Source organism: Scyliorhinus torazame, chromosome 2, assembly GCF_047496885.1.
Source record: "Scyliorhinus torazame isolate Kashiwa2021f chromosome 2, sScyTor2.1, whole genome shotgun sequence".
NCBI lineage: Eukaryota > Metazoa > Chordata > Chondrichthyes > Carcharhiniformes > Scyliorhinidae > Scyliorhinus > Scyliorhinus torazame.
In genome coordinates, this window is record NC_092708.1 from 361,829,940 (window position 1) to 361,852,011 (window position 22,072).

The window sequence follows — 22,072 nt, forward strand, 5'->3', positions numbered from 1 at the left end:
GGCCAATTTGGGCTTAGTAAGGTCCCATAAAACAATGAGTCAATAACCAAGTTACTCTATATTTTTATACTGGCTGTAGAGAAAGTATTGGATATAACAGTGAAACGTCCCGGTGTCCTTTTGAATCCTGCTTTGGGATCTTGTACATTGATCTAAGCAGGAAGACAAGGTCTCTGTTAACATCTCATCTGAGGGACAGTACCTCCAATAATGCAACACTCACTCAGTATTGCACTGAAGTATCAGCTCCGTAATGAGGTTTGAACCCATAACCTCCTGACTTGGAGGTGAAAGTGCTGCCGAGTGAACCGAAGCTAAGACTGACAGCCATATGGAAAAATTATGGAAAGCCTTGTCCGATGATGAAATTTAAAGATGTTTACCAATGGAAGTTATGGTTGTTATACTGGGCTATATACAGTACAAATACATAGACCTGGATACTCCATTCTGGAGACTAAGTGCTCCTGCCAGCGAAGAATCGGGACTGGTTTCTGCTGACACCATGCAGATATATCCATGGTGGAGAGCTTCCCGGATTCCGTCGGAATCTGAATATTAGGTCGCCATTTTGACTAGGCGACTCAATCCTGAGGTCCGGTGGCAGGTGCCCTCCCCCTCACCATGATAATAATGCCCCCCCCCCCCCCCCCCCACCAGCCCCATCTCTCATTCCCATCAGTTACCCCTTCAGAGACTCCTGGCAGAGAAAGTCATCAGTCACCCCCCCCATCAGACCTCGTCTCCCCCCCCCCCCCCCCCCCCCTTCCCCCACCCCCATCGGACACCTCCCATCAGAGATCCCTATTAGTCAACGCTGCAGGAAAGCTAAAGAGCAGTCCAGTGAAAGGTCACTGCATTTTCACCTCTTTCGTAATATCTGCCTCAGATAAGTGTTTAAGCTGCACCTGTTACAAGTGTCAGAGGCTTCCTTGAAAGCTAAGTACACTTGAAAACTGCACTTCAAATCTCCTGATAGCCTTTGAAATGCAAAACTCCCATTCAATTTCAGACAGCAATACATTTTACTAGCCAGTGATTGCCGGTTTTACTAGTCCAGAGACAGGTGCTTGATAGATTGTTCATCTGTTCTTTCCTTTACACTTGAATGCATCTCCATTACCTTGCTTTGATGCTAACCACACTGTTTATAAACACTTGCAATAATTGACAGTTCCTCACCACATCATAAGGACCGAAGTGGTTTCACTTCCTCTTATCACAGCTTTTGGATCCTGAAAGAGGCACTGGACAATGGACAATTCAGCCCATAATCTCATTGATCGTCCAGATGAGATGAGCCCCGCTACATCCCCTTACATCTGTTCTGTCTCCATATAAATATGACTTGCGCTGATTAATTCACTACTTGCCTTGACATTGTGAACTGAGACTCTGTTGTTTTGGGAAGGGGAGGATAGGAAAAATAAACCTCACAATTCTTTGTTTCAGTTTTCAGCTCCCATATTACTTTTCTCAAGTCTTCATGTCGCTGCTCCTGGACATCCATAACTCTTACACAATGAATGTATATCAGGAGGTGTGCAAGGGCTCTATACTTTATCTCCCCATTTTGTACAAAAACACCATGAGTTGGATTTAACGGGTTGGGGGAAGGAAATGGACTCCTCGCCCCTGGAAGGAAAGTGGGTTTGCCACTGATGCACCTGGAAAAGGCCGACCACGCAGACATAATGAGATGTCAGCTAAACTATGTGAGAGTGGGGTTTTGTCCTTCAGCGGGAGGAAATCCCAGTCTCCTGGCAGTGTCAGAGCGTAGTAGTGGGCACTGTCAGGACTATAAAGCGGAGCAGGAAGAACAGTAATGGCTGCCAGAGACAGGCAAGTTCTGGGCTTTAAGGATGGGGGAGGGATCTGAGAACACAAGTGAGGGAGCTGGGTTTTGTAGCTGATTTGAGTGAACATAGAACATACAGTGCAGAAGGAGGCCATTCGGCCCATCGAGTCTGCACCGACCCATTTAAGCCCTCTTTCACCCTATCATCGTAACCCAATAACCCCATCCAACCTCTTTGGACACTAAGGGCAATTTATCATGGCCAATCCAGCTAATCTGCATGTCTTTGGACTGTGGGAGGAAACCAGAGCACCCGGAGGAAACCCACGCAGACACGGGGAGAACGTGCAGACTCCTCACAGACAGTGACCCAAGCCGGGAATCGAACCTGGGACCCTGGCGCTGTGAAGCCACAGTGCTATCCACTTATGCTACCGTGCTGTCACAGTGCTATCCACTTATGCTGATGATATGTTAACTGTAGAAAGCAGGTTCACTTTGTAACACTTTTCTTCTTCAAACAGCTGATACCAATGTGGTTACCAATGATTCAGGGCAGGCATGGAGGAACAAAGTGGGGTCACATGGCGGTGTGACCCGATGTGCACAGGACACCTCTCAAATGATCTGCCCACACTTCCTTCCCTTGAAATTTCAACTTGGCCTCCAAAGATGACTTGCTCACTCCTACCCGTCTGCCTACGCTAACTATATTATGGTGTTGACAGTGTAATGTCACAATCACTTGACTTGGTAACAAGCTGAATTGACCTCTATTTAAACATAGTGAGTGGTCTGCAGATTCTTGTGCCCACAAACCTAATATATGTGGGAGTGCTCAGGCGTGGGCTGGAAAGTGGTGAGTTAGGTATCCTTCATACTTCCCCACAATGAAAACACATCTGGTGGACGGCTGTAAAATCCAGTCCCATCTGTTGCATGAAGCTTGCTAGTGACATATGATTAAGATGAGAATTGTTTGTTTGAACCTTTATCCGACTGCTATATGCGAAAGAAGACAGAAGCTCTAATGTAATGAGTTACTGTTCAGATCTTCAATGTGAAATTATTTCAAATAGCTTGCATCTTAAAATTTCCAGAACCTTAAGGTGTTAATACAGATCAGAGTTTATACAATTTCAGCATCATTTGTGGACTGATGTAGCAGTGAATATGGGAGAAAATGAATGCGCAATGAGTTGATGATGTGTTAACTGTAGAAAGTAGTTTCACTTTGTAACACTTTTCTTCTTCAAACAGCTGATACCAATGTGGTTACCAATGATTCAGTCAAATTTAAAGGTAAGTGTTATTGTGCATCATCAAAGGTTAAAGGAGATTCCATGCTTTTTCTTCTTAATTATTATACTGATTTGCTTCTAATTTTCCACTTGGCCTGAATCCAACAGCACCTATCAGCAGGTCTGCAACTGCGTCTTCAATCAATCCAGAACAATGTCAACCATCATATCTTGCAGTCATTCCAGGCATCTGGGCAGATGAGCACAAATTCATCGGTACTCCGTAAATGGCTGCAATGTACTCAGTTCAAAATGGCTCAGGTGGAAATACAGTCATCAGAAGCTGCATCTCAATTTTACCCTCTTTAAGTTTTCTTCCTTGTTTTATGCACACTGGACTTGAAGCAGAGACATCTCTTATTCAATCTTCTTATGCTGATAAAACATTAGATGCATGTTGGCAACTAAACAGCCTCTGTATGTATATATAACCACTTTATCATCTTTACAAACATTGTAGAAGATTATTTAAAAAAGAATACTTGTATAAATACTATAATGAAATTGCTTTTATTAGAGGCAGTATTTTGTAATTTAATATAATAGTGATCAGTCTTCTACATTAATTGCCCTGCATTTGAGATGTTATTATACTGCATATCTGTTTCTAAAAAAATATTTTTTAAATGGGCTATTTTACACCCCTTTTGTGTTCCATGAGTTACTTTAATCAGCTTCAATATCAGTGGTTATACCTATTCACAACCATTTTGTTGTGAAAATATAACTTCTGATTGAATTGCGTATCTTTTTTGTTTGTTGAAATAACGCTTGCCAGTATCTATCAGCATTGTTCTGTATTATTGCCAACTGAATGTAGTGTCAGTTCTGATATTGTGTTTTTCTATATATTCTGTATTTGGAATATGTGCAACTGTGCTGTTTCTTTGGTCTTCACATTTACAGCACATTTACAGAAACTATCTTTCTCTACACCAAAAAAATTAACTAGTGTCCTAATTCTGTCTCTGGGAATGTGCTAACTCCTAATATCAATATGAAGTATGTGAAAAATTATTATTGAGGCCATATTTTGCAATAATACTGAAAGAAAATTAGTTTACCAGTTCAACTGTTGGTATACCACTAGGCTGTTGATGTAAATAATACCTTTAGATCAATGTCAACATTATTGAAAATAGAATAGAAACTGATCTTTTCAGTATCCAATAGATTGTATATACTTTCCTGTAAATTATCATGCAGATCATGAAACAAGATACATATTTTGTGGAACAAAGGATAAGTAATTCTATACCGGAAGATAAAACATATTTTATAAACCAGCATAAATAGTCTGGTGCAAATTAGTTATTTTTCTTTTATAGCCATTTTTCATTTAATTCTCTTCCTAAACCTGTCATTATTCACCTCTTATGTGTTTGTTTCAAGAAGAAAAGACAGACTGATGCTGGAGATGTACAATTCATAGCTTAAGCTGTCGGAACTATATTTGGGCCAGAATCCTCCGTCTAGTGGGAATCTCTGTTCCTGCCGGCAGTGCACTCTCGCTCATCGGTTTCCTGACTGGGAGGGGTGGCTTCAATGGGAAATCCCATTGACAAGCAGCGGGAAGATAGAATCCCCCGTGCAGGAAGCAAATACTAGTACAAGGCACTATTTGGGCATGAACCAATGGCTGTGGACTTATTATTGGCTTTTGTGTTATTGGCTTTTGTAAGTGTTTACACCACATTATTATCCAAACTGTAGACTTTACAAAAAACAAAATAGTTATAACAGTTGGAGCCAAGAGTATACAGTACATACAAAACATGTATATCTGTTGTAGGCTCTTAAATTTATTAGTGATTTTTCCATTTTGATCAAAAAGGTTGCACCAGTAGATTTAAAAAATCAATTAAACATTAAACTCACACAGAAATAAGGGAATTATTTGAAACATTTCTTAATTTTCTGGTTATAAATATACAAAATCAATAAAGCAATTTAAATGTTGTTCTATAATTTTAGTAACTGCAGAAGTTTACACTTGATGGTCCAACATTGAGTCCTACTGAGCAGGAGGACCCCAGGTTCAATCACTCTGATGAATTTGTCAACTCTAGCTGGATGGCCCTTGGCTTCAATGCGATGGGAAAGAGCAGGAAGAATTTTGGCAGTGTCTTTGCTCCAGGTTGTTTTGGATTTCAAGGAGACGGTTGCGGAGAGGCTTTTTTCGATAAATTCTAGAATGATAGCAATACTGATAATCGAGTAATAGTCAGCATTGATTACGAAAGGGAAAACATGCTTGGCAAATCTACTGGAATTCTTTGAAGATGTAACTAGTAGAGTTCACCAGGGAGAACTGGTGGATGTGGTTAATTTAGACTTTCAAAAGTCTTTCGACAAGGTCTCACATAGCAGATAACTATATAAAGTTAAAATGCATGGGATTGAGATGGATAGAAAGCTAGTTGGCAGACGGGAAGCAGTGTTGGAACAAACGGGTCTTTTTCCGATTGACAGGCAGTGACTAGTGGGGTACCTCAGGGATCTGTGTTAGAACCCCAACTGTTCACATTATAAATGATTTGGACAAGGGAACTAATTTGCAGCTGATATAAAGTTGGGTGGGAGGGTGAGTTGTGAGGAGGATCCAGAGATGCTTCAGCGTGATTTGGTCAGGCTGAGTGAGTGGATACATGCAGATGCAGCATAATGTGGGTAAATGTGAAGTTATCCACTTCGGTACAAAAAATAAAAAGGCAGATTATTATTTGAGTGGGTGTAAATTGAGAAAAGTGGATACTCAGCGAGACCTTAATGTCCTTGTGTATCAGTCACTGAAAGTAAGCACGCTGGTACAGCAGGCACTAAAGGCAAATGGTCCGTTGGCCTTCATAGCAAGAGGATTTGAGTGTAGGAATACGGATGTTTTACCACAATTGTATAGGGTATTGGTGAGGCCACACTTCTAGTATTCTGTGCAGTTTTGGTGTCCTTATCTGAGGAAGGATGTTCTTGCTCTGGAGGGAGTGCAGCAAAGGTTTACCAGGCTGAATCCTGGGATGGTGGAATTGTCATGAGAGAGTCGGTTAGTATCATATTCATTGGCGCCTAGAAGAGTGAGGGGGAATCACATAGAAACATAAAATTCTAACAGGATCAGACAGGGTAGATTCAGAGTGGTGAATCTGTGGAATTCACTACCACAGAAAGTAGTTGAGGCCCAACATTGTGTAATTTCATGAAAGAATTAGATATAGCTCTTGGGGCTAAAGGGATCAAGGGATATGGAGGGAAGACAGGATCAGGATATGGAGTTTGATGATCAGCCATGATCATAGTGTATGGCAGAGCAAGCTCAAAGGGCCAAATGGCCTACTCCTGCTTCTACTTTCTATGAATGTTTGCATGTAATTTATTTTGTGATTTTTGTTGCACTCCCTTGCTTTTCAAAGACCTTTTCCAGTCAAGCTTTACACTGTGAAAGCGTTCATAACTTATTGCTATACTCATCATAGTGTACACATTGATGTAATATCCGTTCAAGATTGATAATGTCCCTCATTTTAGTAAAAAACTTGTATAAAATGTCCCATTTGCTTATGCTTTGCTGTAATGTTCTTTCTGTATACTTCACAAAGAGAAATATGGAAATTGTCCAATGTTTTTGGAAAGAGATTAGAATGCTATTCAGCAATTCTTAGATGATCCATCAGTAGAGACCCACATTTGGTCTCCTTCAAGCACAATATAATTTTATTTTCTTCCCTAAGCTGTTTGTTTAGCAGTTTCCAACACAGAACTTTGTACTTATTAAAATGTGCGCACATAGAGGAGAAGCAGTACCTAGATTTTTATGTTTGGCAGGTGTACATACTCATAAGTGTGTGCATTTTATTATTTCATTGCATTATCAGAGGTATAATCTCACAGTGGTGAAATCAAATTTTGAAGACCAATGTACTGCTTCCGGCAAAAGAAAGAATGGCATTTCGCTTTTCTATTGAGATGCACCTCGAGTGCATCTCAGAGAATATTTACAGTAACATGTTAACCAGTCTCTTTGAAGGTCACAATAACAAAAATTCATGATGTAGAAAGACTTGCCAACTGTCACAAGATGTTATTTTCCACACACAAACCCAATTGAAATATAATTTTGCCAGTCAATCATTGTGTTGACATGTGTTGTCTTGGTTTAATTTATTTTGGTTGTAAAATTATTTTTCTCTCTCCCTCTCTTTCAAATAAAACAAAATAAATTTTACCTCAGAAAAGTTTTTGCACTGTCCTTTTGTTTGTTTTTAAAGGAAAGCTACCGAAAAGAAAATGTTTAGAAGTCCAGAAAAGTACCACACTTATCCAGCTGACCTATGTATGTTGACGTACACTGGGGATGTTAGGTGTGTGGTAAACCACTGTGTTCCTATATTAAGGGTTGTACGGTAGAACCTGCACTACAGGTTCACCTGGGCCCCTGCATGCTAGCTCCGCCCAGGAGCCGGGTAATAAATATGCGTGGCCTTCAGCTCGCAGCCATTTCGTCAGCTGCTGTAGGAGGCCACACTTCAGATACTAATAAAGCCTCAGTTTGAATTCAACTTCGTCTCCAGCCAAATTGATGGTGCCTCAATTTATTAGTATCTGATTCAGAAGATGGACCTCCAGATTAAACCAGATCGACTGCAGCTGGATCCACACACAAACGACGCCGGAAAGGACTTTCAGCACTGGCTAGCTTGTTTTGAAGTGTAAATCAACGCGTCGCCGACCCCTGTTCCAGAGGCGCAGAAGATTCAAATCTTGTACTCCAGACTCAGCTCTAAAATCTTCCCGCTGATCCAAGATGCGCCCAATTACACTGATGCTATGACTCGACTCAAAGAGAGTTATGAGCAGAAGACGAACACGGTCTTCGCCAGACACGTGCTCGTAACGCGTACTCAACTACCGGGTGAGTCAATCGAGGACTTCTGGAGGGCCCAGATCCCACTAGTTGGGGACTGTGACTGCCAGGACGTTACAGCTAAGGAGCACTCAGATCTCCTTATGAGGGACGCTTTTGTAACTGGGATTGGGTCCAATGTTATCAGGCAGCGGCTCCTAGAAGGGGCCACGCGCGACCTCGCAGAGACTAAAACACTAGCCCTTTCCATGACGGTCGCCCTGCGCAATGTACAGTCCTACACCCCCAACCGCGCGGCCCACTCCTCCTACGCTTCATGGGCACCACAGGCAGCCGCCCCAGCGGGGGCGCTACCCACTCAATACGCCTGCGCTACGCGCCAGCCAGTGATCTCCGGGGGACCCCGATGCTATTTTTGAGGCCAACAAAGACACCCCCGCCAACGCTGCCCGGCCCGCACTGCCCTTTGTAAGGCCTGCGGGAAGAAGGGCCACTACGCAGCGGTGTGCAGACCACACACTCTGACCAACGCATCCACCAGCGTGAAAGTCAACGGCCATGTGACCTCCTGCCTACTGGACTCCGGGAGCACCGAGAGCTTTGTACATCCAAATACTGTAAGGCGCTGCTCCCTTGAGGTACACCCTACCAATCAAAGTATCTCCTTGGCCTCTGGATCCCATCGCGTAGCGATCCGGGGGTACTGCACGGTCACGCTCACAGTCCAAGGCGTAGAGTTCCACGGTTTTCACCTCTACGTCCTCCCTAAACTCTGCGCTGCACTTATCCTTGGCCTGGATTTTCAGTGCAACCTCCAGAGCCTGACCCTTAAATTCGGCGGACCCTTACCACCCCTCACTGTGTGCGGCCTCGCGACCCTAAAGGTCGATCCTCATTCCCTCTTTGCCAATCTAACTCCAAATTGCAAACCCGTCACCACCAGGAGCAGACGGTACAGCACCCAGGATAAGGCCTTCATCAGGTCCGAGGTCCAGCGGTTGCTTCAGGAGGGTGTCATCGAGGCCAGCAACAGCCCCTGGAGAGCTCAAGTGGTAGTGGTTAAGTCTGGGGAGAAAAATCGAAGGTCGTGGACTACAGCCAGACCATCAATAGGTACACTCAGCTCGACGTGTACCCCCTCCCACGCATATCTGACATGGTTAACCAGATTGCACAGTACCGGGTCTTCTCAACGGTGGACCTGAAATCTGCTTACCACCAGCTCCCCATCCGTAATTGCACCGGCCATACACCGCCTTCGAGACAGACGGCCGGCTATATCACTTCCTTAGGGTCCCCTTCGGCGTCACCAATGGGGTTTCGGTCTTCCAAAGGGAGATGGACCGAATGGTCGACCGGTACGGCTTGCGGGCCATGTTTCCGTACCTAGACAATGTGACCATCCGCGGCCATGATCAGCAGGACCACGACGCCAACCTCGCTAAATTTCTCCGCACCACCACTCTCCTCAACCTCACGTATAACAAGGAGAAGTGTGTGTTCCGTACAAACCGCTTAGCTACGTGGTCCAGAACGGAGTTCTGGGGCCCGATCCTGACCGCATGCACCCCCTCATGGAGCTTCTCCTCCCCCACTGCCCCAAGGCCCTCAAACACTGCCTGGGGTTCTTCTCGTATTACGCTCAGTCGGTCCCAAACTATGCGGACAAGGCCCGCTCACTCATACAGTCCACTCATTTCCCCCTGACGGCAGAGGCTCAACAGGCCTTCGCCCGGATCAGAGCTGATATTGCCAAAGCTGGAATGCACACTGTAGATGAAACACTTCCTTTCCAAGTAGAAAGCGACGCATCGGACGTCGCCCTTGCCGCCACCCTCAACCAGGCAGGCAGGCCCGTGGCATTCTTTTCCCGCACCCTCCATGCCTCCGAAATTCGGCACTCATCCGCCGAAAAGGAGTCCCAGGCTATCGTTGAGGCTGTGCGGCATTGGAGGCATTATCTGACCGGCAGGAGATTCACTCTCCTCACTGACCAACAGTCAGTAGCCTTCATGTTCAACACACAGCGGGGCAAGATCAAAAATGACAAAATCTTGCGGTGGAGAATCGAGCTCTCCGCCTATAACTACGAGATTAAATATCGCCCTGGCAAACTCAACGAGCCCCCAGACGCCCTATCCCGAGGTATATGAGCCAGCGCACAGGTAGACCGACTCCGGACGCTGCACGACAGCCTTTGTCACTCAGGGGTCACTCGGTTGTACCACTTCATTAAGGCACAAAACTTGCCCTACTCCATCGAGGAAGTAAGGACGATCACCAAGGACTGCCAGGTCTGTGCGGAGTGCAAACCGCACTTCTGCCGGCCGGACCTCGTGCACCTGGTGAAGGCCTCCCGCCACTTTGAACGCGTCAGCGTGGATTTCAAAGGCCCCCTCCCCTCCTCCGACCGACACACACATTTCCTCAGTGTGATCGATGAATACTCCCGTTTTCCCTTCGCCATCCCACGCCCCGACATGACGTCTGCCACCGTCATTAAAGCCCTTAACTCTATCTTCACTCTGTTCGGCTTCCTCGCCTACATCCACAGTGACAGGGGATCCTCATTCATGAGTGATAAGCCAAGCCAATTCCTGCTCAGCAGGGATATCGCCTCCAGCAGAACGACGAGTTACAACCCCCAGGGAAAAGGACAGGTAGAAAGGGAGAATGGGACGGTATGGAGGGCCGTCCAGCTGGCCCTACGGTCCAGAAATCTCCCAGCCTCCCGCTGGCAAAAGGTCCTCCCTGATGCACTACATTCCATTCGCTCATTACTTTGCACTGCTACTAACAGTACACCGCATGAACGCCTTCTTGCCTTCCCCAGGAAGTCCACATCCGGGGTATCACTCTCAACTTGGCTCACAGCTCCGGGAACCGTGCTTCTCCGTAAACATGTGCGGCTCCACAAGGCGGACCCGTTGGTGGAAAGGGTGCACCTGCTCCACGCAAACCCACAGTACGCCTACGTGGCGTTCCCCGACGGCCGCCAGGCTACCGTCTCCCTCAGGGACCTGGCACCAGCAGGTTCCGCCCCCACACCGCCTCCGTCGCCCCCGGCGCCACCCTCCCCTCCCCGCCACCCCCATCACCCCCCCTAGGACTGTCCGTCCTCCCCCTGCCCACCCCTGTAGATGAAGAGGATTTTGGCACACTCCCGGAGTCAACTTCGACCACGACAGCACCAACATCGCCGGCTCCACTTCATCGATCCCAGAGGATGATCAAGGTGCCGGACCGGCTGAACCTCTGACCGGCCCACCGCGTGACCAGAGACATTTTGTTTTTCACTGTTCTGTAAATATTAAAGATTGCGAATTGTATGTAGTTATCCACCACCCCCGCCGGACTCAATTTTAACAGGCGGTGAATGTGGTAAACCATTGTGTTCCTATATTAAGGGTTGTACGGTAGAACCTGCACTACAGGTTCACCTGGGCCCCTGCATGCTAGCTCCACACAGGAGCCGGGTTATAAATATGCGTGGCCTTCAGCTCGCAGCCATTTTGTCAGCTGCTGTAGGAGGCCACACTTCAGATACTAATAAAGCCTCAGTTTGAATTCAACTTCGTCTCCAGCCAAATTGATCGTGCCTCAAGGTGCACAGCTCGCACAAACTGCACAGTCCAAATTCATGGTTTCTGGCAAAAATATCCAGGTTCTTGCTTTTGGAACATTAAAGTAAACTTCAACACATAAATGTGATCATGTTTTCTGAATGGTTATTTCCGATATTTTGGCAATTAGAAATTTCCTTCACTGAGGAAAGAAAACAGCTGTTGATTTTTTTTGTCCCAGTAAGAATTGAATTGATTCATGGAAATCCAGTAACTAAGAGCGCAGAATTTCAGGGTAAGGTCTCAGTAACTATAAAATGGTTTCAGTATTGAAAATATCTATCACCTATATCTGAATAATAGCTACAATAATCATGATTTATCAATGAAACGTATGTCCCAAAAAACAAATTTTAGTATATAATTTATGTGCTTAATAGTATTGTACTAGCAATGGTTCATTGCATGCCACAATAGTATTAATATGTCATTTGATATGTTTGTGGACGAATTGTGATATGGTAAATTCTATTTTGCAACTCAACAGGACAATGAAAAGAGGCCTTGTTCAAGGAGTTACTATACAAAACTTTTAAAAACTGTACCTATACAAGTACAGGAACTTTAATGTGTATTAGATCTGTTGACAGATGCACATTAAACGCTACGTTAGAACAAAACATCTTGACATTTTTCCTCTGTGATAAATTTGACATAGTTTTTTAGCATTAGAGGAACAGTTGAATGGCGTATTGAGGAGATGCTAGAAGTCTTTCTGGATGAATGCGATAAAATGAATTGAATTTTTTTCCTTTGGTGCCCATCTTGCGTAATGTGTGAAAAACCCTGGCGCTTTTTGGACATGTCTGGAATATCCGTACAGGGGAAAAAAGTAAAAGACTTGTTTTAAAAGAACATTGAAAAATGCTTCATTTTTTCATAAACTACCATTATAAAGACTCTTAATGTTTGCCCTCACTGCAGTTAGAACCCATTTATAATTTTTATATGGCGAGAGTATTTGGATTTTCTGAGGTCGTCAGGATTTTTAAATTGCTATTTATTTTAAATAAATATTTAAAAAAAACAAATAAATACCTGACACTTGAGAAAGAGAGATCTGAGAGAGAAAAAAATATTTTTTTCTCTCTTCATAATTGTCGGTAATTGTATATTATCATGGGACAAAACAAGTTGATAATCCAAAGCAGAAGTCCCATGTCACAACTATTGTACATTTATTATTGGCTACTATCATTCACAATTGTCTTTTATAATTTAGTTGCCCACGGGCTTGGTGATCTTACTTTCTGTTGAATTCATAGTTATTATGTTTGTTGTACGCAACAAATGAAAGCACAATCACATGACTATCTGTGTGGTCATTAAAAGCTAGCTGCTTTGACCGCAATATGAGACAGAGAAAAGCTTGTGTGGTTTTGGGGAGGAGAGCGTAGAGGAGCAGGGAATGGCCTGCCACCCCCGGAAGCAAAGTTGGCCTGGAGCAGGTCAGCTCCACACCAGCCCACCCTGCGGCCATGACACGCTACGGGCAGGTTTAATAAGGGAAAAATGGGGAGTACGTCCCACCCTCTGGAGCTGCTGTCCAATCCGATTGGTCAAATGCTCTGTCACTCCCCCGATCCACAAAGGGCAGCCCCCGAAGATCGAACCTCCCATCATTCCACCATCTGAAAAATTGAGTTTAAAAAATTGGGCTCTGCATCAAATATTTTATTTTTTGGGCAGCGAATTATCAGGGTCAATTAGCTTGGTAGGAAGCCTAATTGATCGTCGATTACCTATTCAAAATTGGTGGGTGGGCTGTCCATTTTGCATCCACCCACCCCCGTATTATGGCAGGTGGGAGCTCGGTAGTGTGGGTGAGAAAGCTGTGCTGCTGGGCACTCAATCCTGTTTTACATGCCCTTCCCTGCTGGAAACAAGCCCAACGGGGACATGTAAAATGCAGCCTGTGGAGCAGTAGGAACACAAACAACTATGATTCACAGATAAATTCTGAGGCATAGGTAGTCCTTAATAGTGCTTTAAAAGTGTCATAAACAATTCAAGCACCACTTATTAGCTATTATTAAAATTAATTGTCCCTTATACAGCATATGTGAACTGAAAGGAAAACATTAGGGAATGCAGTGTTTTTTCTTTACGTCTCTTGTCATCAGTCTTCATCACAATCCTCTTCTTACTGACAGAAACCTATTCTATGGTGGTTTAATTAGCATTTGGCCTTTGACTAGAGAAATATTTCATTGTGTGAAAGCTATTAAAATTATTTTGATTTATGCTGATCCTGGCTTTAACATCCTCGCTTCTCGTGCCTTCTGTGACCGTGAATACAAATTTGTTCCAAGGAGGTCCAAGCGAATGAGATAACAGCACCTTCAAAGACTTTGACTGTCCAAAGTGACAAAGGCACAGAAATCTTTGCACGACTAGGTCAAGAATCATTGATGGAAGATGTCCTCATATGCACCTTAAACAGCAAATACATTCCTTATCGACAATTAGTAAACAAAGTGAATCCTGGCAGTAGTTTTACTTTACACTCCCAGTGCTTTGAAGGAAAGGCATCAGCAAAGGACAGAAAGGAAAGTAATAGTGAATGTTAGAAATCAGAAATAAAAAGTGAAAATGTTGGAAATAATCAGCAGGTTCTGGCAGCTTCTGTGGAGAGGGAAACCGAGTTAACAGGCAAGATTGCCCAATACTCCCTCACTTCAGAAATCAAATGTAGAATTTGAACTGATGGGCAGTCGGGAACTGAAAAGTTAGTGGAGTGGGATTTGCTGTAGTGATGTGGGCTTTGCTGTATCTTTTCGACTGAGTTACAGCATTAGCACCCGACTCTCGAGAAAAATCATACAAACACTGTTTTTCTCTCTCCGCTAATGCTGCCAAATCTGCTGAGTTTTTCCAGCATTTTCAGTTTTTAATAGCATCCCACTTGCAGGTTTACCAAGTAATCGGGGTGGCCAGGTGTAATAGTGACCTACAGCTGACTGTTCAATGCAGACTATTTAAAGGGAGCCCAGTCGGACACAGAATGGATCCATGCTATCGCTGCTAGTACACAGACAATTGCAATGATGGAGCTTCACAATAGGAAGGCTGTCACCCAGTTCTCTGAGACAGCCTTGGAGGTCAGGCAGTTGCTAGAAGTGTTATAACCCAAATGGAGGTCCCGGGGTCAGGACCAAACGATTTCCCATGACCTTCCAAAATATGAATTTCCACATTAAGGCAGGCCTTCCCCTTTACAAGGAGAGCCCCAGTTGTATAAAAACCCCGGCCTAGCGGCAGGTCGGGGAAGGGGACCCTTAGGGGAGTGGAGGGGTATTATGACTATCAAAATAAACCTTGTTCTGTAAATTTCCACTTTCATCTATACGTTGTGCCTACTGCGGATTCAACAAGAAGAGACACACTCTTGCCAGGAGATAGGAGAAAGACGCCAGCCTCGGAAATGAATTTGTACCTATTCTTTCCCTTTGGCAGTTCTCATTCATTCATTCAACAGATCATTCAAGTATCATGCAAAAGATGATACAAGAAGAAACCAAGGATTGCTCAGAGGACGTTACACACTTTGAGAAAGCACAATCACATGATTGATTGGCAGCTCGGTAGCACAAGTGATTAGCACTGTGGCTTCACAGCGCCAGGGTCCCAGGTTCGATTCCCTGCTGGGTCACTCTCTGTGCGGAATCTGCATGTTCTCCCCGTGTCTGCGTGGGTTTCCTCCGGGTGCTCCGGTTTCCTCCCACAGTCCAAAGACGTGCAGGTTAGGTGGACTGGCCATGATAAATTGCCTTTAGTGACCAAAAAGGTTAGATGGGGTTATTGGGTTACGGGGATAGTGCTTAAGTGGGTCGGTGCAGACTCGATGGGCTGAATGGCCTCCTTCTGCACTGTATGTTCTATGATTCATGCATACCCTCCACCAGCACAGCCACATCCACCTCGTTGGGGTCTCTAAGGCAGGGAGCTGAATTGTCACAGACTGGGACAGCAGCGGAGAACCCCATCGGAGGGTGACGAGCCCTCCCAGTTCTGTTCAACTGGATGCAGATGCCGAGTTTGAGGTGTCACCCACAAAGAGGACCATTCTGGAGCAGCAGTAGAAAATGTGTGATGTTTTCTCACCATTTCCAGAGGCACTGTGTTCCACTGGAGAGAAATTAGAAGTTCTCCCGTAATTGTCTTGCTTCAGGTCTTTTGAGCCAAACTGCATGGAGGAACGGCCATTCATGATGGCCTTCATGAATGGCATCCACACTGAAATCTAACCAGTTTAAAGTGGATTGAGAAAAGCTTAACCTTGGCCATTCAACAGTGAATTGTAGCCAAGTCAAACATGAGAGGGAAAGTGGAGAAAGAACACTTGGATGTGTCTCAAGGCACTCCTACTGTTCTCCACCTCCTTTCCCGCACGCCTAAGTCAGCTGCCTTGATGACTGAGTCTACCCCTGAGTCTACACATGCAGGTGGCGCAGTCTTTGGTGGGGCCCTCACAACCTCCAAAACCCAGAGGATATCCACCATAGGATCTCAGGTCAAGGGACCAAGCAGCCTGTCTCTAAACTTACAGCATGTCCTTACACGCATCTCAGTTCTCAGTGCAGAGAAATGAGAAACCTGCCTCTTGCTCTGCTGAAGCACAGCATTTGCACCTCATAGAAGTAATAGGAAAAGAAAGAAACATACTTTGTAGTTTCACGAAGTAAAGCACTTTGGTGTTTAAGATGCGTTATTGTGTCAGATTCATTGTAAATGGCTATGCACCATAAACGTTATTTCCAGTCGCCTTGTCTCGTTTTCTCCATTGCTACCTCTTGCCTGTAAAGCGCACATTACCTGTGCCTGCTGGTGTTGTTCCTGCGCCTGCTGGTGTTGTATCTGTGCCTACTGGTGTTGTACCTGCGCCTGCTAGTGTTGTACCTGTGCCTGTTGGTGTTGTTCCTGCGCCTGCTAGTGTTGTACCTGTGCCTGTTGGTGTTGCAACTTCTCCTGCTGGTGTTGTAATTGCTCCTAGTGGTGCACCTGCTGCTATTGGCTTTATTTTAAATCCACATCAGACACCATTTCCCTGGCCCTACACTCATCCCTAGAGTATCTCGAAAACAAGGACTCCTACATTAGACTCCTATTTATTGACTACAGCTCTGCCTTCAACACCATAATCCCAGCCAAGCTCATATCAAAGCTCCAAAACCTAGGACTTGGCTCCCCACTCTGCAACTGGATCCTCGATTTTCTGACCAACAGACCACAATCAGTAAGAATGAACAACAACACCTCCTCCACAATAGTCCTCAACACCGGGGCCCCGCAAGGCTGCGTACTTAGCCCCCTACTCTACTCCCTGTACACACACGACTGCGTGGCAAAACTTGGTTCCATCTCCATCTACAAGTTTGCTGACGATACGACCATAGTGGGCCGGATCTCGAATAACGATGGGTCCGAATACAGGAGGGAGATAGAGAACCTAGTGGAGTGGTGTAGCGACAACAATCTCTCCCTCAATGCCAGCAAAACTAAAGAGCTGGTAATTGACTTCAGGAAGCAAAGTACTGTACACACCCCTGTCAGCATCAACGGGGCCGAGGTGGAGATGGTTAGCAGTTTCAAAGTCCTAAGGGTGCACATCTCCAAAAATATGTCCTGGTCCACCCACGTCGACGCTACTGACGAATGTGATATAAAATAGTTACTTTAGAGATATTAGTTACTGTAATGTAAACATAGGCCAGTCTGATTCTGTTAGTTCACAGACAAAGGATTTCAGAACGCATGGCGAAGCAAGGGGCAGGGGTATCCAGATAAGGAGGAGAAAAGGATGCTGGGTAATAGGAGGCCAGAGGAAGGGATGAGAAGTGAGCCAATCAGGATGTATGGCCAGGTCAGGAGGGGTATAGGATGACCTATGGGAATCGTGTATGTGAAACTTGATGCCATTTGAATGTATTTGCAGAAATCTCTTTGTCTCCTTCATTCGTTTTCCAGGGGTCTAGGAGACTAATTCTGTGTCCTGTGCCTGTGTGAAATGAATCAGACTTTCAAGTCAAATAAAATAACTAATGCTGTACCTGCAAATCCATCTCGACTTTTATTGAGGCCAGACTGACGGGTAAAGGAATTTATATTTGTCATTTGGTGCCGAAACCCGGGATTTCTCAAGATGGTCATTGGCCAGCTGCGAACTCAGAATTAGACTGATTATGGACGGAAGGAGAGTGGAAAAAGGGGCCCACAATGTATCGCTGGAAAATGACCGCGCATTGCTTTTTCCCCCCTTCTTATCGTCTGATTAGTCTGGTCACTCGCGGTTGGTACGGAAAGATCGTCTCGACGAAATCAAAGGTCAGTCTGGGGATTAGAAAATTAAACTGATGGGATATCATAATTGATAGTTCAGTTTTGGGTTAATTGTGTTGTTGATGAACTGATGGGACATCGGGAGATGGTTCAGTTCTACGAGTGTTGTTGATGAACTGATGGGACATCGAAAGCTGGTTCAGTTCTACGAGTGTTTTTGATGAACTGATGAGACATCGGAAAGATGGTTCAGTTCCACGAGTGTTTTTAAAACTATAGTTGATTAAGCTAAAATTGTATCCTTGGACTGAAGCGGCGTGAAACGATAAATTTTAAAACAAACTGGATGCTGCATGTTAGTTAAAGCAGAAGTCTCTCAAAGGGTTAACAGCAGCTTGAGTTAACAGGCAGCTTGTGGCATAATTGGATACCTTTCCTTCGAGTCAGTGAAACTCCAGCAAAGTTACGTTTTGAATTAATTAAAGGAAACCAGTGAGTTTCTCCACCTCTTTGATAAAAGTTATTATTTTCGAAAGCAATTGATTGAAATTGCCAGAATCTTAAGTTTTACTTACTTGAAATAATGTTTATCTCATTTTATTTGTGAATGAATAGAAACTTAAAGAAACTCACTGACACCATTTTAAAAAGTGTAAATCTGGAAATGACAGTTGACTTTGCTCCGGTATACATCACCGCAGCTAACTGCTCCCTCATTGATAGCAGCCAACATTTTTGTGAATGTAAGAAAAACTTGTTAAAATAATTAATTAAGTTGTAAAAGTTATACAAGTTTGTGTTAAGCAAATCGTAAATTTAGTTCTGAGTTGAGATCAGAGCTAAGCTTGCAAGTTGCAGTAATTCAATTTGAATTTTCAAACATTTTAAGTTTTAAAAGAACACCGTTAGAACCTTTTCAATAATTTTGCCAAGGAGTAAAAATTGCCATTGGTTATAAATAAGCAAATAAAAAAAATATATATGCTAATAATAAAGAAGAAAGAGCCAAAGTATGAAAGCTAAAGAGTTAATTAGATTATGGAGACAATATTGTCAACATGAGAGGGATAAGATCATGCTATTAAGTTGGCAAGACAATGCCCTCAAAATGGGGTTTCCAATTAGTGAAGAGGAAAAAAACCCAAAACAATGGGCTACGTAGTTCAATGGCTGGTCTTGCATTGACAGAGACAGAAGATGACGAATTGGACAATTTGACCACGTCAGCTAGGATTCCAACTGCACCTGTAGCATTGTCTGCACTAATTCCAGACCCACCAGAGTATCATAATTTATATCCAGTCACTGCTCCCCAGATTCAAATCATTCCAGCCCCTTCGGTACCATCTTCACTGTCTGAGACAGAAGGGGGGCTCTGTTCCACAAGCCCAATTAGCTCTAGGACCCGATCTCGGACAGCGAGAGAAGGGCCTGATCCTATCCAGAAACAATCAAGCATACCACCTAAATCCCTTCAGACCGATAAGGGGGAACAGAAAACTCCGAGAACAAAGGGAGAAGGGATGGTTCTGAGGAGAAGGAGCTCCCTCTAGTGACAGGGAGGGACGTCGAGGTCTTAGAAGAGCCAGAGGAATTTCTGTAACGTTTTAATGAAACCTACCGTGGGCAGTCAGGCGACTTGCCATATCAAAATGGTCAGAATGCCCCTCAATATTGTTCTATGTTAATGCGTTGCCTACCACCTTCCGTGGCTAATGCCGTGAAATGAAATAACATGAATTGGACAGAGAACGGCCCTTCCCGAATGGCCAGAGCAGTCAGATTTTATTGGAAGGAGGGTGTAGGCCAGGAAGGAGGCTCAGTTACAAAGATTAAGACTGAGTATGTAATGAAAAAGGATGATCTGAGACCCCAACCAGCGGCAGAAACGGTGGCTTACCAGCTGGAACCCCAATATTGTGACTTTGGGTGGGTGGATCAGCGAGGGGGAGGATGTCAAACCCACCCAAAGGGACCCTCAGCTCCTCTTTATGGCCCACCATAAGTACCAACAGCTTTACAACCGCCGCCCCCTCTGAGGGGCCATTGGTCTACTGGGAGAAAAGGACGGGGCAGATATAGAGGGAGCAATGCATGTTTTAATTGCGGCCGTGCAGATCACTGGCAACAGGAATGCCCCTTTAAAAGACAGGCAGCAGAAGGAGACTACCCGACCCAAAGGAGGGGGTACCCACCAAGGGGAGGACAGACGAGATACACTGACTTCTCTCAGGCAAACCCTTTCCCAACACAGGATTGACTAGCTAATTTAGTCATAAGGACTCTCCAATCGGACAGGGAACCTATTATCTCTCTGCAGATAGGAGATCAACATCACCCATTTGTAATCGACACTGGAGCAGCCATGTCTTCGGTACAATCAGAACTTCGACTACCACTATCCGACCACACGCAGCATTTGTCGGGGTCCCAAGGACAGGTGTGTGAGTATCCTATCTCTGAACCTGTGACAGTCACTTACGTGAATAAGTCTGCAGATCATCAGTTTGTAGTGACTACTGGATTGGACTGTAACTTGTTGGCCCGAGATTTACTGTGTATCTTCCAGCTACAGCTAGAGTGCAGAGACGAAGGGGTAACGGTTCAATCATGGAGGATGAGACAACAGTGCTATATTTCTATCACCCCCCAGTGGTGGACGTTAGACATTGAACATTCACTGAATCACGTTACCCTGGCCTATGACAGAACGGGACAAAACAGGGAGTTGGAGGACAAATACCGGCTGTTAATTGGGACCGAATGGCCAGTCAAGATTACAGCCATAGTCACGGGAAAAGAAGGTATGGCCGATTTTGTTACAATACCACCACATTTATGGCCACAGTCAGTTTCGGTAAGCCCTCATATTACACGTCAGGTCCACGACCAGTACCATGCCAAGGATCTGGGGCCTATGGAAAGGAGGGCAGTGGATCATTCAGATCCAACAGAGAACGCACTTCAAGTCACACCAGACGGCACTGCCATAAAATATTTTGAGGTCCCTGAAACGATTAACACTCGACTGCAGCATCACTGGGGACATGATGTTTTGGAATATGTCAATCCACAGGTCTAGGCGGAATACTCATCACAAGTGGGAAAGACAAATGTTACACCTATTAAGGTGACGATTAAGGACCATGTAAAGCTGCCTTCCATTCGGCAATACCCCCTGAAATCCCAAGCTGCCCCGTCTATAGACAAATTAATCCGAGAGCTGTTGCAACAGGGTATTTTGGTCCCTTCCCAATCAGAATGTAACACCCCCATACTTGCTGTGCCTAAACCAGCCAAGCCAGGCCAGTACTGATTACTACAGGATTTACGTTCAATCAATGCCATCGCATAGCCGTTACATGCTCTCACTCTCCAACAGGATATTACGGTGTATAGCTCCCACTCGGTCATCGCACTACTGAGGCAACTGCAGACTCAGCATCTTACCGCAGCTCGTCAGAATAGGTATGAGATATACCTTTTGAACAATCCACGTCTGACATTTAAACACTGTACCACTATCAATCCAGCCTGTTTTCTTAGTGGTCCCCCTGCCCATGAAGACGCACCTGGCCACGACTGTTTAGCCTTGATTCAGGAAACTACCACAATAAGGGACGATTTGAGTGATATTTCGTCAGAACAACCTGACATGATTATGTGTGGTCAAATATCCCACCGGGGTTTAGTTAATGACCTACTACAGGCCCTCCTTATGCCCGCGCAGATTTCCGTCATTAAATGCGCTGCCCACACAAACGGTAAGACCCCAGTTGACGTTGGTAATGAACAAGCAGATTGTGCAGCGCGGACAGCCGCACAAATTCAGCAAGTGATGGTGCCTAAAATGTTAGGTCAGACTAAACGTTCTAATAAATAGGTCTGCCTCTGACAAGCCAATGCCAACCATCCAAGACGTCATAAGGTTACAGGAGGACGCTCCTGAGAGTGATAAACAAATGTGGAAACGGTTAGGTTGTACATATGATTCTGTTTCCTCTTTATGGACCACGCCAGCGCATCTGACTTGTATGTCTGAGGTACTGGCTTTATGGGTCATCAAATATGTACACTTTGCAACTCTTTGTGGGGCTCGGGGGACTGGTGATTTGTTGCTGGACACTTGGTGGCACCCTAAAATGCAGGGTTTAGCTCAGAATATCAGCACTCGGTGTTTGATTTGTCAGCAATATAACACCGGCAAAGGTAT

At 44.8% G+C, this 22,072-nt stretch overlaps 2 protein-coding genes across 3 annotated transcripts in view; one reads left to right on the forward strand and one right to left on the reverse strand.

The window, feature by feature from the left end:
• Positions 1-7,318, forward strand: part of LOC140404135 (protein unc-79 homolog) — a 347,086-nt gene extending 339,768 nt beyond the window's left edge. For both annotated transcript variants that reach the window (XM_072492555.1, XM_072492562.1), the window contains exons 48-49: positions 3,059-3,100; positions 3,208-7,318. In XM_072492555.1, coding sequence (XP_072348656.1) covers positions 3,059-3,100; positions 3,208-3,408 — 243 coding nt within the window. In that variant the 3' untranslated portion in view covers positions 3,409-7,318. The remainder of the gene's footprint in view (positions 1-3,058; positions 3,101-3,207) is intronic.
• Positions 1-22,072, reverse strand: part of prima1 (proline rich membrane anchor 1) — a 242,776-nt gene that overhangs the window by 5,126 nt on the left and 215,578 nt on the right. The gene's annotated exons all lie outside the window — the stretch shown is intronic.